This window comes from Atractosteus spatula, chromosome 3 (assembly GCF_055471065.1).
Source record: "Atractosteus spatula isolate fAtrSpa1 chromosome 3, fAtrSpa1.hap1, whole genome shotgun sequence".
NCBI classification, from domain to species: Eukaryota; Metazoa; Chordata; class Actinopteri; order Semionotiformes; family Lepisosteidae; genus Atractosteus; species Atractosteus spatula.
The window spans coordinates 71,777,423-71,793,939 of record NC_142708.1 but is presented as its reverse complement, the minus strand read 5'-3'; the positions used below and the strand labels follow the sequence as shown (position 1 = coordinate 71,793,939).

The window sequence follows — 16,517 nt, the reverse complement described above, 5'->3', positions numbered from 1 at the left end:
CTGGGGCAGTTTGTCCCTCTCCTCCTCACACTGGGGCAGTTTGTCCCTCTCCTCCCTCACACTGGGGCAGTTTGACCCTCTCCTCCCCCACACTGGGGCAGTTTGACCCTCTCCTCCCCCACACTGGGGCAGTTTGTCCCTCTCCTCCCGCACACTGGGGCAGTTTGACCCTCTCCCCTCACACTGGGGCAGTCCCACCACCCTCTCCCCCTCACACTGGGGCAGTTTGTCCCTCTCCCCCTCACACTGGGGCAGTTTGACCCTCTCCCCCTCACACTGGGGCAGTTTGTCCCTCTCCTCCCCCACACTGGGGCAGTTTGACCCTCTCCCGTCTCGCACTGGAGCCCACACCTGTGTCAGTCCCAGTACGATGCCCCAGGCGAGTTGTGCTGGATACCGTTGTGTCTGAGTGAGTGACGCTCTGTGCTTGGTGTCATGTCAAGTCTGCTCAGTTTAATAAGGCCGGGGCTCTGCAGACCATGACCTGCCACAATGTTAATATCAATCACACAATGAATTCTTATCTAACGAGAAATGTAATGATACAAAGTTCTTCTCTATACCCAGTTGTGGCATCTCTCCAGAGATTCCGGTCTAGACATCAATATCTGCTGTGTCCCAGTACTGTCTGCCTTCAGCCACAGTGTTAAATCCTCTGAGTTGGAGAGCTGCTGTGTCCCAGATTATTTTAATTACCAGTCAGAAAGAGGCTGCGAGACACAGGGACCCTTAGACCTGATGTCACAGCACAGTGCAGCGTGGTTAGACAGGGGTGTTGTGCAGAGCAGTTAGTACTGCCGACTCCACACTTATCCTGGCAGGTGGGTGTGCCTGAGGCCCTCGTCCACGTCACTCGTTCTCTCTCATGTTGCACGGGATTCCTCCACCGCTGGGTATATAAAAAAAATGCAGATTTCAGCTTTCTGCTGATGAAGCCGGTGTCTCTTGCCTGTCTGCGGGCAGCTGTTTATTGATGGAGGTCACTGGTGCAGGTCACTCCTGACCCCTGCAGTGTCAAGCCCTGTACACCTAGAGGGCGCTGCTCTTCTATCCTGTTCCTAGTTCCCTGTGATTATTCATGTCTTTCCGGTGTGTCTTGCTGTGTAGCCTATTTACTTCCTGTGTCTGCTCTGCTCCTGGCTCAGCATTGAGGGTTCGGATGTCTTGAGTCCCGCCTAGCACCAGGTCGTCTCTTCCACGGCCTGAGGGCATAGGTCTGACCTCCTGAGCCCGGGCTAACCCCCGTTTCGCCGCTATGCATAGGGTCTTTTTTGCTCTCCAGCCATTCCACGGCTTGCCCTTCCGACATCCGTAACACGCAGGGCCCGTTCTCTCGCCTCTCTGCTCCCCGCGCCAGCGCAGGCTGCTGCAGCCCCGCGTGTACTGGCCTCTGTGCCTGCTTCGCTTCAGAAATAGCTCCATGCCCAGCAAAATCGTCCCGCGTCAGCACACCCGCCCTCATTTTTTAATGCAGGTGCAGAGGAGAAGATGTATTGAGTCAGGATAAAAAAAAAGCAAAATTGCAGCTCTGCAAAATTCAGTTTCCTTGCATAAGAAAAAGAAACTGGGGAGTTTAGGTTTCGGTATTCTGGAACATGTGCACATCCTGCACCTGCAGCACAAAATCAAGCTTCAGGTTAAGTATAGAAACTGTGACTGGACCTGCCATAGAAGTGCCAGTCGTTGGTGTCTCTTCTGGAGGTGCCCTTGAAGAGCCTGGCATGGCTGTCTCTCCTGGAGGTGCCCTTGAAGATCCTGGCATGGCTGTCTCTCCTGGAGGTGCCCTTGAAGAGCCTGGTGTAGGAGTCTCTCCTGGAGGTGCCCTTGAAGAGCCTGGTGTAGGAGTCTCTCCTGGAGGTGCCCTCAAAGAGCCTGGCATGGCTGTCTCTCCTGGAGGTGCCCTTGAAGAGCCTGGTGTAGGAGTCTCTCCTGGAGGTGCCCTCGAAGAGCCTGGCATGGCTGTCTCTCCTGGAGGTGCCCTTGAAGAGCCTGGCATTGAAGTCTCATCAACTCATCAGTACCTGTAATTTTCAGACAGCACCCTTGTTTAAAACATGACATGATGAAATTAAGTACATCTTGACTTTTTTAATTTACAATGGTATCAGAACACAAAACAACGAAAACATTTACCAGCAGCACTTGGAACCACTCTATGCCACACATACTGTATCTGTCAGGCATCAGTGTGTTCATTTTCCAATTAGTGCACCACAGGGATTAAACCAAATAAAGTTCTGACTCATCTTGCCCCCCTCACTAGGGAACATATGCGGTTTGTTCAATAACAGCCTCTGCTCAGGGTTTGCTCTGGCGTTAGCAGATGACTAATAGGTTGTTAAAAGCATAAAAAATGCTGCTTGTTAGTGTTGAGATGCAATTATGTGTTGTGATTTTAATTCTTTTTGAGTTTGTGTCTGTTTTGAGTGATTTTCAATGAATCACATTGAGTCTCTTGGATTTTCCTGTGACCTTCTTTCCCCTCTAATCTATTCGTCACTGATTAATCTAATTCTCCTCCCACTGAGAGCTGGTGTGCAGTCAGCTAACTGGCTGTCGCATCATCCAGATGGGGCTGCACATTGGTGGTGGTAGTGGGATTCCCCATTACCTGTAAAGCTGTAAAGTGGTGTTATTACCCCTCCATCTGTCCAGATCCGTGTCTTAATCTCTGTTGCTCTCTCTCACAATCTATAGCCGTCTGTTTGTTCCTCTTTCTGCAAGACTGCTCTCCACTCCTCTCCCTCCTTCCCAGAATCCACTGATCTATCTGTCACCTCTCTTGGGTTCAATTCAAGTCAGCTCAATTCAGCAAGCTTTATTGGCTTGATCGTTTAATTACAGTGTTGCCAAGGCGTATACAATCAACGCAACATCTACAGACAATTACAGTACAAACACATCATAGGACGTTTACATACAACATACAACACAGGTCCTCTCTCCTCTTTCCCTTTCCTCTCTTCTGTTTGTATTCAGCAAGCTTCATTGGCAGAAACTGTGAATTGTGATGTTGTCAAAGCAATGACAATTATCAAGACATTGACAACAAGAACACGTAATTATTATTGGAGAGGCTGACTTTCTGCTCCCCAGGCTGTGACAGGAGATCACACACTGGGCTGCAGCTCTGCTGAGTTTCCTCCCCAGTAGGGCTGAAGCTGTTCCGATTCTGGCAGGTGTGTGAATTCTGGGATTAGATTTGTTATTTATAGAGAAGAATGTCTACCAGTGAAATAGAAAGGCAGCCTTGGCAGCCGGGTCTGTATGTTTACAGTTTCTCTGTCCAGGCTGTGGTCACTGAGCCTGTCCTCTCTGGACAGCCAGGTCTGTCTGTGTCCAGTAACTATGGCCAGGCTGTGGTCACTGAGCCTGTCCTCTCTGGACAGCCAGGTCTGTCTGTGTCCAGTAACTCTGTCCAGGCTGTGATCACTGAGCCTGTCCTCTCTGGACAGCCAGGTCTGTCTGTGTCCAGTAACTCTGTCCAGGCTGTGATCACTGAGCCTGTACTTGGTCAGGGTCTATTTCTCCTAGCTGTCTGAACCCGGCCAGATATTCAGTGTGTGCTGTTTTTTAAGGGAGCTATAGAGTTGCAGTGTGTGTTGTTGTCATTGTGTGTGTGACCCAGTGGATGAAGTGCTGTGATTTGGTTGTTTTTGGTTCGTGTTGCTGTAGCCCTGCTGTCCTGAGGCTGGCGGGTGTCAGTGAGCTTCAGGACCAGCTGGCTGAGAGGGGCCCTTCCCTGGCTCAGCGGGGCCCAGCAGGGGTAGGTGTCCTCGTCACCAGGATGTCAGCTCTTCTCTGCCCCCTCTTTCAGAAGACCCGGAGGGGAAGCTCAGTGCGGAGGAGGAGGAGGCCCGTCGGATCGCAGAGATGGGGAAACCGGTGCTGGGGGAGCACAGCCGGCTGGAGGTCATCATCGAGGAGTCATACGAGTTCAAGGTCAGCATGGCGCCCCCACTGGCACTCTGCTGAAAACACAGCCCTGCGCTGCCAGACACCTCTCCAGAGAAGGAAGCAGAGCTCGTGGGCGGCAGCTCCGTCTCGAGCTGAAGCAGTCTCTACTAGCGTATCACAGCCCTCAGGTCTGCTCTTCCAAAGGCAGTGCATACATAAGGGAGGAGGCAACAAATGCCTTGACTTGGCCAATCGGGGGGTTTCCAGCTTATAATGAAGTCGCCCCGCAGGAGCACTGCTTTCGGTGGTTTCCTGCAGGTGATGGTCAGACCTCCGCCTGTACAGCACTCCCACACAGATGGGTAACATCTGTTGGCGCAGAGCCGAGCAGAGCGACGCCAGGACAGCCAGTGTGCGACCCTGACTGCACTGTACCAAGTCCAGACAGCACACAGGCCTCACTGGACTGGACAATCGGGTGATCGCTCACCACCCAAAAAAACAATTCTTAACAGGATTGGAGTCAGTGTCAGCGTTAGGGTCAGTGCCAGTGTTAGGGTCAGTGCCAGCGTTAGGGTCAGTGTCAGCGTTAGGGTCAGTGTCAGTGTTAGGGTCAGTGTCAGTGTTAGGGTCAGTGCCAGTGCTAGAGTCAGTGCCAGTGTTAGGGTCAGCGTCAGTGTTAGGGTCAGTGTCAGTGTTAGGGTCAGTGCCAGTGCTAGAGTCAGTGCCAGTGTTAGGGTCAGTGTCAGTGTTAAGGTCAGTGCCAGTGCTAGAGCCAGTGCCAGTATTAGATCCAGAGCTTGGGCCAGGATTAGAGCCCGTGTTAGGGCAGAGAGCTGCAGAAGAGTTCAGGTAGTGGTTTGCTGGGAGGGAGTCTTGGTGAATGTTTGTTTCCCCAACTAATATTGTCTGCTGTACGCTCCCCCCTACTCCCCACTGCTTGTCAGATCCGTGAAGGAATGACACCCAATGGGCTGCTCAATCCGGTAGGTCACACCCACTGCTCACGAAAACACACTCTCTGGTTGAACCAGTCTTTGTTTGGAAAGTGCTTTGGATTGGACCGAAGTTTTTAGACATTGCCTTTAAACACTTTTTTTTTAAAAGAAAGGCCTCTGTCTGGAATGCTTTCTGATTGGTCTGAGTTTTGAAACACTGTGTGTAGCTCTCTTTCTGATAGGACAGGGCTAAGGTCCCTCCCTCTCTAATGGGAACCAGTGTGAACAAACCTCTCACATTGGACACGCCCTTATCTATCCTATCCAGCTGGGGCTGGGCCGTCTGAGAGTGGATGCTATATTGAATTTAGTGGAATTGAAGAAGCCATGCAATTGGAAAGTGCTGTGCTCTTCCTAGCAGACACGGCTATAAGCTCATCCCATGAAACTCTGGTTCCCTCCTCCGGGATGTGATTGGCATCTGCTTTTCGCCTCCTGGTTTCGGACTTCTTTGAACGTCTTTCACTGACTCATGTTGCCATGAGACAGTCCAATGAGAGTGGCCCTGTGTGTTGTTGCTCTGGGTTTTGAACTGGCTTGAAGCTGCTGAATGCTTGCAGGTGCTCAGAGAGTTAGTTGGCCTCTTCAGACCCTGGGCCCCAGGGAGCACAGGACACCCCTTGGTATGCACCCCGCAGTCCAGCTGAGCCAAATTCCAACACCCTCCTGCCTACATTTTTCAACACGGGCGTTTGAAAAGGCCAGGTAGCTCCACAGAACACTGTGAATGCGTGTGGTGCTGCTTCGTGTGTGTGAGACTGTTTTTCTGTCATTTAACTTTTGGTCGATGGACGAGGTTAAAGCACTTATGTTTTCAATCATGGGTACACACCTCTCTTCTTCTCTCCCTCCTCTGGCGATTAGTGTCAGAGTATCTTCTGCCTGTCACACTGCGGTCTGGCTCAGAATATCGAGCGCTTACTTCACAGAGCACGAGTCCGCACCCCGACACCGAAGACTTGAGCTCAGGCTGAAGCTCAGGCCTCTTGGCGTAACTTGTGTTTTTTATTGTTGTATAATGAACATACAAAGGTAATCAGGGCCAACCACAACAAAATAAAGCTGCCGATCATCTCAAGACCTCAAGTGTCACCGATAGAAATGAGTGTGAAGTCTGTTCTTTATCATCTTTAGCATGTTTTCAGAGGTTCTTGTGCATGGGAGGAAGGAGGGTGAAGAAAAGAAACATAAAATCATCATCGTTAGGTTATAAGATAATCCACCTCTCCCAATAACTCAAAAACCTCCTGCTGGAGTCCTAGCTGAAAGGTTAACGTCATCAATCTCTGAAACGATAACAGTTCCAAATTGTTACAGCAAGTAATACTTTCAGAATATATTTAGCAAGTATTTATCTCTTCCCACAACTCCATCGAGCCGATGACTCAGCTACAGAACTGAACAAGACTTTGGAATTTCTAAACATAATATATCTTGAACCTGAGACCACACTTCTTCCCGATGAGCCTGAGTTCTCGGACGCTGCCAGTATATATATGGGACAGGCCTGTTAGTGATGTTTTTTCTGAACCCCTGCCCTGTGATTGGCCGCTCACCTGCCCGTCGCTCCTCTGATTGGCAGAGCACGGTGGACAAGCTGATCAAGAAGACCAACCTGGCGCTGGTGATCGGGACCCACTCGTGGAGGGAGCAGTTCATCGAGGCCGTGACCGTCAGCGCAGGTGAGGGGCCGCGCTCCCCTTGACCTCGGTGTCAGGTTTTCCCCCCAGGGAGGTGAGCCAAAACGTGGACTGGAACCTGGACCTGGATCAAAGCAACTTCCCAGTCCATGTGTTCCCAGTCCTTAGAAACAGGTGCTGTAGGGAGACCTATGAGAACCCTGGATTGGGGCTCTCTAGAGCCTGGAGTGGCCCCCTACCCTGTATAGGGTTTCTAGGAGAAAGGCTAGGGTTGTAAACATTCCCAACTCTTACCAGGAATGGAAGAGTCCCGCAGACTGAGACTGAGACTTGCCTGTCTGTCTGTAGCCCGGGAGCTCAGTTTAGAGACAGCAGGATTTCCCCCAAACTATTGTCAGACCAACCTTCGACAAGCCACAAGTCCCTCTTATGGCCCAGGCCTTTGAGAACGATAGCAGGTGATGCTGAGCTCACCAGGTGTCGTGAGACACGGCCTGTGGAGACCGTGTCTGCGCGGACAGATCTGTCTGAAAAATGTGAAGCCCCTTGGGGACGGTGGGTGATGGTGATGTAGCGTGTTAGCTCCCTCTAGTGGACACAGGGGACCGGCGCAGTGTGAGAGATGACTACAGTGTTCCTCAGCCCTGTTCCTTCCAGCGACATTCATTCCAGCTGTGCTCTTAATCGCTGAAGCTCGTTGATCCAGAAATACTTTCTGAGATCCGCATGTCTTTAGACCATTTTTATGCTGACGAAAAGCTAGAGTTACCTGCAGTAATTCTGGGGTCTCAGATCTTCCCTCCCAGAGCCGCTGGACAGAAATGAGGACGAGGTGGGGAGACTCAGAACAGAGCTCTGTTCGCTGCCGGCAGCACCCCTGAAGCCACTGCCTGCATAAACACAACCAGAGGAGGCCATTTGACCCCTCTAGACTGTGGGGTGTTTGGTAATAGATAGACACAAGGATCACATCTGCTGTTTGTTTTTTTTGACAGCTTGTTCCAGCTTGTTCTGTACTCCCACAATCCTTTGGGTGAAAAAGGGCCCCGTGTTCTTAATTTTAAATTCCCTTCATCGTCGTTCCCCTTCTTTATCCTGTGGGTCATGTTTCTCTCTTCACTGTACACAGGTGACAGATGTTTAATCAAGCAAATCCATTCAAGGGACGATTAGCCTCAGTGATTAAGTGGTCAGGGCAGCATGTGGCGCAGTGGTTCAAATCGCTACCTCTCCGCTACCTCTGGGGCCCTGGGTTCTACGTGAAGTTTGTGTGTTCTTTCCTCTGGGTGTTCTGCTTTCTTCCCATAGTCTAAAGCTTACTTGGCTTTTGGTAAAACTGGCCATGGTGTGAGTGTCTGTGTGTCTATGTGTGTGCCCTGTGATGGACTGGTGTCCCATCCAGGGCGTACCCTGCCTAGCGCCTGCTGCTTGCTGGGATTGGCTCCTGCTCCCCTGCGATCCTAAATCTGAAGTCTTAAGAAAATGGGTGGATGGATTAAGAGGTCAGCTGGAGTGATTAAGAGGTCAGCTGGAATGATTAAGGGGTCAGCTGGAATGATTAAGGGGTCAGCTGGAGTGATTAAGGGGTCAGCTGGAATGATTAAGGGGTCAGCTGGAGTGATTAAGGGGTCAGCTGGAGTGATTAAGGGGTCAGCTGGAATGAGGAAACTCCAGGAGAGACAGGGTTTCCTCCTGGTGTTTCAGCCTCTCTCCCCCTCTGCGCCCCTTGCCCAGGCGATGGCGACGAGGAGGATGACGAGGGCCGCGAGGAGCGCCTGCCCTCCTGTTTCGACTACGTGATGCACTTCCTGACGGTCTTCTGGAAGGTGCTGTTCGCCTGCGTGCCGCCCACCGAGTACTGGAACGGCTGGGCCTGCTTCCTGGTGTCCATCACAGTCATCGGCCTCCTGACCGCCGTCATCGGGGACCTGGCCTCGCACTTCGGCTGCACCGTGGGGCTGCGGGACACCGTCACTGCCGTGGTCTTCGTGGCGCTGGGCACCTCCATCCCTGGTGAGCGCGGTTCACCATCCCTGGTGCACCCCTGTTCCCCTGACACACACGCACACCCACTCTCGTCACACACACACTTGCACTGTGTGAGAGCGGAGCAGAGGACTTCTCTAACCACAGTTTTGAGGCCTCAGAACACATCTTCTTACCCTCTGAAAAGCTGAGGATGTATTCCTGCACATTTGGAATATTTGCTGCTACGGATATGTTCCAGTAGTAGCAGAGGAAATTCGGCAAGGCGGCAAGGAACATCACAGCATTGCTCCTTCCCAGAATTCATTCGGGACGAGAGCACTTTCATCTTGGAGTCACAGTGGAGAGCAGCACTCTTACCTTTAGTTTAGATTCAGTTGTCTTTGTCGCTGTGCGATGATGTTCAATGTGCCTGTTGGCCTGTGCCTATTGATGAATACACCACAGTGCTGGCAGGAATCTCCCCTGATTCCCACCGGTGTCACCTTGCAGTTCTCCAGCAGGGACAGTGTCAACACGCTTGGATACAGGATGTAGTGGAATCCTGGCGGGCCAGTCAGACAGTGTGAAGATGCTCTCAGACACAAGGCAGTGTTAGACACGATGCCTCTGTGACAGTGCACAGCCCAGAACACAGCTGGCACAAATGCACCCTGTGTCTTCGGCGCGTAGCTGTGTCTTGTAGTTGAGCAACATGCAGGGACTGATGGAAACAACCCCGCAGAAAGCTGGGATTTATAACATGATCACAAAACACTATAAACACTGTCTATAGGGCTGTGGGGGGCCATGTTTTAATATGACCAGCTGTGTACGACCACTGGCCAAAATATTAGGACCCCCCTGCACCCCATTCCCATCCCACTCTTCCTTCTGGATCACCTTCAGCTCCGGCCAAGATGATCAGAGCTTGTAAAGGTGTGTTGGAGTCACTGGTATTCAGAAAAGATGGGGACCGGGCAGCTGTTCTGGCTGGGGTAGATGAAGGAAGTTGAGTTCCTTATGCCCAGCTGTGCACAGTCCACCCCAGGGAATGACTGTTCATCTCGCTGGGGTTCCCCATAGTTTGCGGATGTATTCCCAATGAAGTATTCCTCAGGGAGCACGTTTACCCAGAGTCTTGTATCCTGCATGTCAGCTGAAGTGTCTTTTCTGCTCCGTGTCTCCCTCTGGGCATTAACCTGTGACTCTCTGCTCTCTCGGTTCCTCCCCGTCTCAGACACCTTTGCCAGCAAGGTGGCCGCCACTCAGGACCAGTACGCAGACGCCTCGGTGGGCAACGTGACGGGCAGCAACGCGGTCAACGTCTTTCTGGGCATCGGCGTGGCGTGGTCGGTGGCCGCCATCTACTGGAACGTGCAGGGCAAGAACTTCCGGGTGGATCCGGGCTCGCTGGCCTTCTCCGTCACGCTCTTCACCATCTTCGCCTTCGTCAACATCAGCGTGCTGATGTTCCGCCGCCGGCCGTCCATCGGCGGGGAGCTGGGGGGCCCGCGGGGTGCCAAGCTGCTCACCACCCTGCTGTTCTTCGGCCTCTGGTTCCTCTACATCCTCTTCTCCAGCCTGGTGGCCTACTGCCACATAGAGGGCTTTTAGAGACGCTGAGTCTCGCCCGCTTTACACTTCGCACACACCCACACACACGTTCAGTTAACACAGACGGACAGCGCCGCCCTGCTGGCTGGAACTTGAACTGCGCTCTGAGCTTGCTTCTCACCTTCTCCTCTTTCCCAGTCCCAGGTGTTCTGAATCGAGGGAGAGGGAGGGGGCTGGAGACCCTTGGGAAGGGAATGGGGAGAGACTGGAGGAAGAGAAGGAAGAAGGAGAGAGGAGGAGAGAGCATGCTCTGTGCTATATTGGCCTTTTCTGCCCCTTTTTTTTAATAATGCCCAATCGTCTCGTACAAAGAGTAGGCAGGTTTGCAGCTGTGACGGGTCTGGTTTTGCAAGCATTAGCCACAGTACAGCATGAGGATTTGCCAAGTAACTTGTCCACACAGGGACCTCCTCTCCTGCCCTCTGCTCACTCTCTGCCCCCAGTTCTCAATAGCGCTGCCCGTCCGACCGCCTTCCCACACTGCCCTGCCGCGTCAGAATGGGCAGCCTGGACCGAGGCCACGCCCTGGAAACAACACCGAGCCCGGCGGGGAGCCGGCTCCAACACAGCAGGGCGTGACGCTGCGCGTTACCGCAGGGCCTGACAAACATGCTTCTGCAGATGACGTGAGAGAATCGCGAGGGTTCGTGTGGATACTGCAAGTCTTGGTGGTGGAGGGAGAGAGGCTGTGGACGCACGGGGTTAGAGTTCTCGCACGGCTGCAGGTGGGAGCCGGGTCTGTCTGTGTGGATCAGCGCTGGGACAGTTTCTCACGGACACTGAGGGAGCAGCGGTTCGGTTCAGTTCAGTCAGGCGATGTTCTTGTTATGTTTTGGAAGGGAAAAGGCTTTTAGAGCCATTACAGTATTGATTTCTCTTCTCTGTCTTTTAAAGGATTTCTTCCTGTGCAGCTGTGTGTCAGCAGTTAGCAGACAAGGCCTGGAGAACGCCTGTAGCTGTTGGCCTGAACGCACGGAGCTCTGCGCGGGCTCTCCTGTAAAAAAACTGCAGCTCCGCTGACGTCTCCCAGCGCCGTTCCTCTAGGAATGTGTCTTTTCGCAGACCCCAGCTTGATCTCCATGAGACACACAGACAGGGAGAGAAGCTGGGGGTCAGAGCGCAGGGTCAGCCATTTATACGGCGCCCCTGAAGCAGCTGAGATTAAGGGCCTCGCTCAGGGGCCCAACAGAGTAAGATTCCTCTGCCGGCTGCGGGATTTCGAACTGGCAACCTTCCAGCCACAGGCGCAGATCCTTAGATGTGCTTTTAGTTTTACTTGCGTTGTAATATAGTGTAATTAATACTTGACATCAGCAGAGCGGTATCGAGACAGAATATTTTAAGACAGAGTATTTAAGTATTTTAGTATTTATAAGGCAGAGATTTATTTATGTATTTATTTCATGGTTCGCTTTATTTTTGTAAGCCCGCTGCCCTGGCGGAGTGGGTTCTCTAGGGACCCCCGTGACCTTCGGAGGGCATCACTGGTGGCTGGCAGGGCGGCGCCATTGTCTCGCCGTGGTCCGACAGGCCTCGTGGCACGGCCTGTGCCCACTGCGTGACCTGGCACCACACGCTGTCATCATAAGTGTTGCTCCCGCAGACGTGGCACTGGGAGAGGGTCAGGATCAAGCAGGACCTGCCGGAGATCCTCTGGTCACTGAGCTCCTAGCATCCCAACGCCGGGCCTGAGGGCCTCCTGCAGTGTCCTTTCCTTGGCCCTGTGGAGGAGACGGGGGGGGGGGGTCGGTCCGTTCTCATTTCTGCCTGGGGAAGGGGGGGGGCTGATCGGAAAACAGACTGGGGGGGGGCGACAGAGGGGATCGGTCGATCCAGAATAAAACTGGGGAGAGGGGATTGCTTCCTGAGGAGAAGGACGGGCCGCGGGGGGTGGGAGAGGGGATCGGCTTATTTTAAACAAGATTGAGAGGAGGGAGTGGAATCGGCCCATTCAAGGTCTGGGAGAAATCTGGACGAGGTGAAAGGAGTTGACGTTACTTGGGAATCCTGCCAGCCTTTGTGATTACCTGTAGAAGATATTTATTAGATGTTTGAATTCAGAATAGCCTAGAACTCTTACAGTAGATTGGTAGCGTGTAAACATGGTACTGATGCATGACGGTGTGGAATAAAGCATGGAAACATAGCACGGTCAGAGCAGAAATATGCATGAATGGTAAAACCCCGAGACTCTGGTAATAACACACAGATAGAGCCAACAGTCGCCGTCGGCCCCTGCGGTCGGGGGAGTGAGGAACGTGGGCGGCGCCCCACCGCTGCTGTAGGGGAGGTGCTCTGTCCATGCCGGCGTACGCACCAGCCCACCCCGCGTCTGCCTGCACTGAGGGAGGTCTCTGCCCCTGAGCGGTTTTACACAAAGAGTGGCAGGTGCCTGGAACAAGCTGCCCTGGCTGCGTCATTGAAGCCGGTTCCCCGGGATCCCTGGAGCGGCGGCTGGATGAGGCTTCCGATACCCTGGGATCCCCGGAGCGGCGGCTGGACGACGCCCCCCAATTCCCTGGGATCCCCCGAGCAGCAGCTGGACGACGCCCCCAATTCCCTGGGATCCCCCGAGCAGCAGCTGGACAAGGCCTTCGGGTCTGAGCAAGACGGCTATGGCTGCCTCTCTGTTGTAATCTTTCTTGTGATCTCGTGCTCCAGCGCTTGGCAACAGCCCTTCGCCCTTCCCCCCTCTCTGAAGGGCCGTCTCCTGCACAGCGCTGCCGGCTGAATCCTGGTTCCCTCTTCAGGGCCTCAGGCTGGAGGGCGGCGCTGGTGAGTCGGGGGCGAGCCTGTGTTCTCTGCCTTTTGCAGCAGTCTTTATGCACTCTCCACTGCCATCACACCTGACCCTCAGCTGCATAATCAGAAAACCTCCCAGCCTGATCCGCTGTACCTTGACTCGTCAAACCCCCCTGTAATCCCGAATTGTGGATTGTGGTGAACGCAGGCAGCTCACAGTGCAGGTACAGACAGTCCAGTGTGTAAATATAGCAGAGCATGTTACTGCTGGGTGTGATCTGCTTCAGCCCTGGAGGGCTCCAGTCCTGCAGCGTTGATCGGCCTGTTGAAACGGGCAAAGCTGTGATGATCAGGCTCCCGTTACAGAAGGACTTGGGAACGTCTTGTGAACGAGAAGCCGTTTTGCCCCATCTGGCCCCTTTCAGATTTGCACCAGTATAATTATTTCAGCTGGGTTGTCAAGAGCTGAGCCAGTGTGAGCACTGGGCACCCCCGTGTCGCTGCAGTAGAATGCACAGGGCTGCTAGAGGGCCTGTTTCAGTGCTGAAAGGCCTGAACTGCACTGGGAGAGCGAGCTGGGACGTTCTGTGGGCGTCTCCGGACTCCGGGTTGGCCAGGGCAGCACTCGCATTCCTGACACCGAGCCGGACCGTGTGACATTCAGCTCGGGGATGAGTAACGCTGGAGAACCTCTGTAGGGGAGAGAGGCTGTAGTCCTCTACCTGCAGCCGCTCCATCTCCTCCGCCGTACGTGCCTGAGAGAAAATACAGCCCCCACGTGCACAGGAAAGGAGGAGGCACAAACACAGCAGCGACTGGCAGCTCAGCCCGGTTCGGACACTCATGCGGAAGGTGGTTTTTATTTGACATCACGGGGGGCAGAAGCAGGACCTCTGTCTGTAGGGATGGGCTGATTTCGACACGGTAGGGGCTTCAGGGGGGGATACTGTCTGTGCACTGTGCAGCTGACAAGACAGTGCAGCAAGCTCTTTCTCTCCCCATTACAAATCCCGAAATGAGCGCAGATGCGCCCTCAAGTTTTTCCAACTTGAGTTTTCGACGCAGCGACATTGAGAAGGGGACCAGGAAGCCGGAATGGGGCTCATGAAAGCAGAGAGCCCCGCAATCCGGTCACCACGCTCCGCGGGGAGGTGTGTTGGACGGACACGCAGGACACGGAGATGAGCAACCCTGAGCAGAGGCCATGCGCCAGCTGCTGCCGGTGTCCGCGGCAGCCAGCCGCAGTGGAAACATCACCAGCAGAAAAGCCCGGCGTGGAGCAGATACTGGCCTGGGGTGGCATCTTCTCTGCTCCCACCTCCCACCCACCCTTCCCGACCAGGAGCCGAGCCTGCTGTCCCACCTGCACCGGGTCAGCAGTGAAGAGCGGAGGGGGACCCCGGGGGGCTGTGGAAGCAAACCCTGGGGTACGAGAGCTCCCGGGAGCAGGGAGAGCAGGGGCGGTACCCACCCTGGACAGGGGGCCTTGGGTCTGTGCAGAACAGCCATGGGAGACACAGACTCAACTCTTTTTATCATTCAGATCCAGCTGTACAGCTCATGCCATGAATGCAGTTTATTCAGCTTGGACATTTTTAAGTAAGCACGAACAAGGACAAATCTTTAGATATAAAGTATGTGGTTGTCTTTCTGTGCACCCCCACTGATCCTGTGTTTCATGTCTGTGAAGCTGGTGACTTTCTTCATCGAATGTTTCTGCTGTTAAATGTTACTTATTTTGTTACCGTTCTCCTTAAAGGTGATGAATTATTATGTTTTTGAAAAAGCAGCGGCTGTTTATCAGGCGGGGATTCAGATCATTGCATGGTGTGTGACCTGTCCTCTCTGGTTCCTCTGGATTGTTTCCTAAACAGGGGAAAAGGACAGAACCTTTTCTAGAAACCAGATCAATTACACAGGTCCTGCGCTGAGCCCCCGGGAGCACAGTTTGATAGCTGTCAAGCAGACGGCTCGATACTGTTGTAGGTTTCTTATCAGTCTGTTCTGACCGGTCGCGCAGCGATTCTCCAGTGCGTTAGGCCCCCCTGCTCCCTCATCCATCCGGGATCTGATTCCAAAGTGATCTGCACCCCTCCACATCTCAGCTCGCCAGCCGGCAGGCCCGTGTCTCGCTTTTGTCTTCCCTCCGTTTCTGTGAGGTTTAAGAAACCTTCCTGTACCTGTTTTCCATTTCTTGCCAGCATCCTGCTCGGTCTGATGTTAAGTAAGAGTGGAGGAGTTTCTTGCCATGTGGACACGTACACTGGAATTCCTATGCGCGTTGATCTCTCGGGACACGCACAGAGCAACAGACAGCACCACACGATGTGGACAGTACAAACATAATAAAAATTAATAACAGGAACAACAAATATGTTGTGGGACAAAAAATATGCAGTTGTGAGAAAAAAAACAGGGTAGTCCATGCAAAAGTGTAGAGTGCAGATGTTGAGATGTTGATGTTGAGTGTGAGGCCCTGCAGTTACTGTAGCTGTTGAAGATGTGTCCTGCGGTGGGATAGAAGCTGTTCTACAGCCTAGTGGTCGGTGCTTTAACAGTGCGGTACCGCTTGCTGGACCGCAGGGGGGAGAAGAGTTTGTGGCCGGGATGGTGGGGATCCTGAACGATGGATTGGGCCTTCTTGCGACAGCGGATGGTCTGAACCTCAGCCGCTCATACGGCTTCAAGGCCGCTGTCGTCTCTGCTCGGACCGGCGGTCGCTGACTGCCTGTTACGATCCGGAAGAAGGACCCCAAGCAGAATCCTCAGAACTCAAAAGTACCTGTAGGAGTTCATCCAAAAGCGTGGGTCAGGAGGTCAGGTCGGGGTCAAAAACCAGTAAATCCGCAATAACCCAGTCGAGATCCAGAAGACAAAGTCAGAAACAAAGCCAGGGGAACAGGAAACAGTGCAGCACTGGCTACTGTAGGTAAAAACCCAATACTGAGCGAGGAGTGGTGTGTCAGGCTGGTCACGGAGGCAGGTGGATGGAGGTGTGTCTGATTAGTTCAGGGGGAACTGCACTGGGGTGTGAAGGAGTCGATTAAGGGCGGCGAGTTCACTGGGGGCCTGGAGTAACATTGCCGTCCTCCTTCAGGGCAGGAGCTGAGCCGTTATTCTCCACGGCAGAAACGTCCCTTCCGCCCCATTCCTCAGGCTGCTTCCGATTCCAGGAGAGTTTGGAATCCGGTCCCGCGGGGCTGGAGCCTAGGGCTCCAGGACCTGATTCCGAGAGCCCTGGGAACCCGGCTGGACTGCCTCCAGTCCGGTGCTCCTCTCCCTCAGACGCGGCTCGTGCAGAAGCTCCCTGCAGGCCGGGCTGGAAGCGGTGGGGAGGGCTTGGGGCGTTGCGCAGGCTGCGGCGCGCGCTTGTCCGTTGCTGTCCTGTGCTGTGTCTGCACCCGCGGGCTTTTCTTTCTAGATGTGGGGACTCTGCTTGCTGTTGCCTTTAGCAGCCGAGTTAACGGGGAGGCATGAGGCTGTTTAAGTTTCTCCTCCCCACTGAGAGCTGGTGTGTGGTGAGCGTTCTGGCGCACTATGGCTGCTGTCGGTGGGGGTGGAGGGGATCCCCATTACCTGTAAAGCGCTTTGAGTGGAGTGTCCAGAAAAGCGCTATATAAGTGTAAACAATTATTAATTATTATTATTAACACAATGG

At 53.5% G+C, this 16,517-nt stretch overlaps 1 protein-coding gene across 1 annotated transcript in view; it reads left to right on the top strand.

The window, feature by feature from the left end:
• Positions 1–12,253, top strand: part of LOC148838658 (sodium/calcium exchanger 2-like) — a 31,912-nt gene extending 19,659 nt beyond the window's left edge. The window contains exons 9-12 of the mRNA XM_088911830.1: positions 3,818–3,942; positions 6,478–6,577; positions 8,270–8,548; positions 9,741–12,253. Coding sequence (XP_088767956.1) covers positions 3,818–3,942; positions 6,478–6,577; positions 8,270–8,548; positions 9,741–10,117 — 881 coding nt within the window. The 3' untranslated portion in view covers positions 10,118–12,253. The remainder of the gene's footprint in view (positions 1–3,817; positions 3,943–6,477; positions 6,578–8,269; positions 8,549–9,740) is intronic.
• The last annotated feature ends 4,264 nt before the right edge of the window (positions 12,254–16,517 follow it).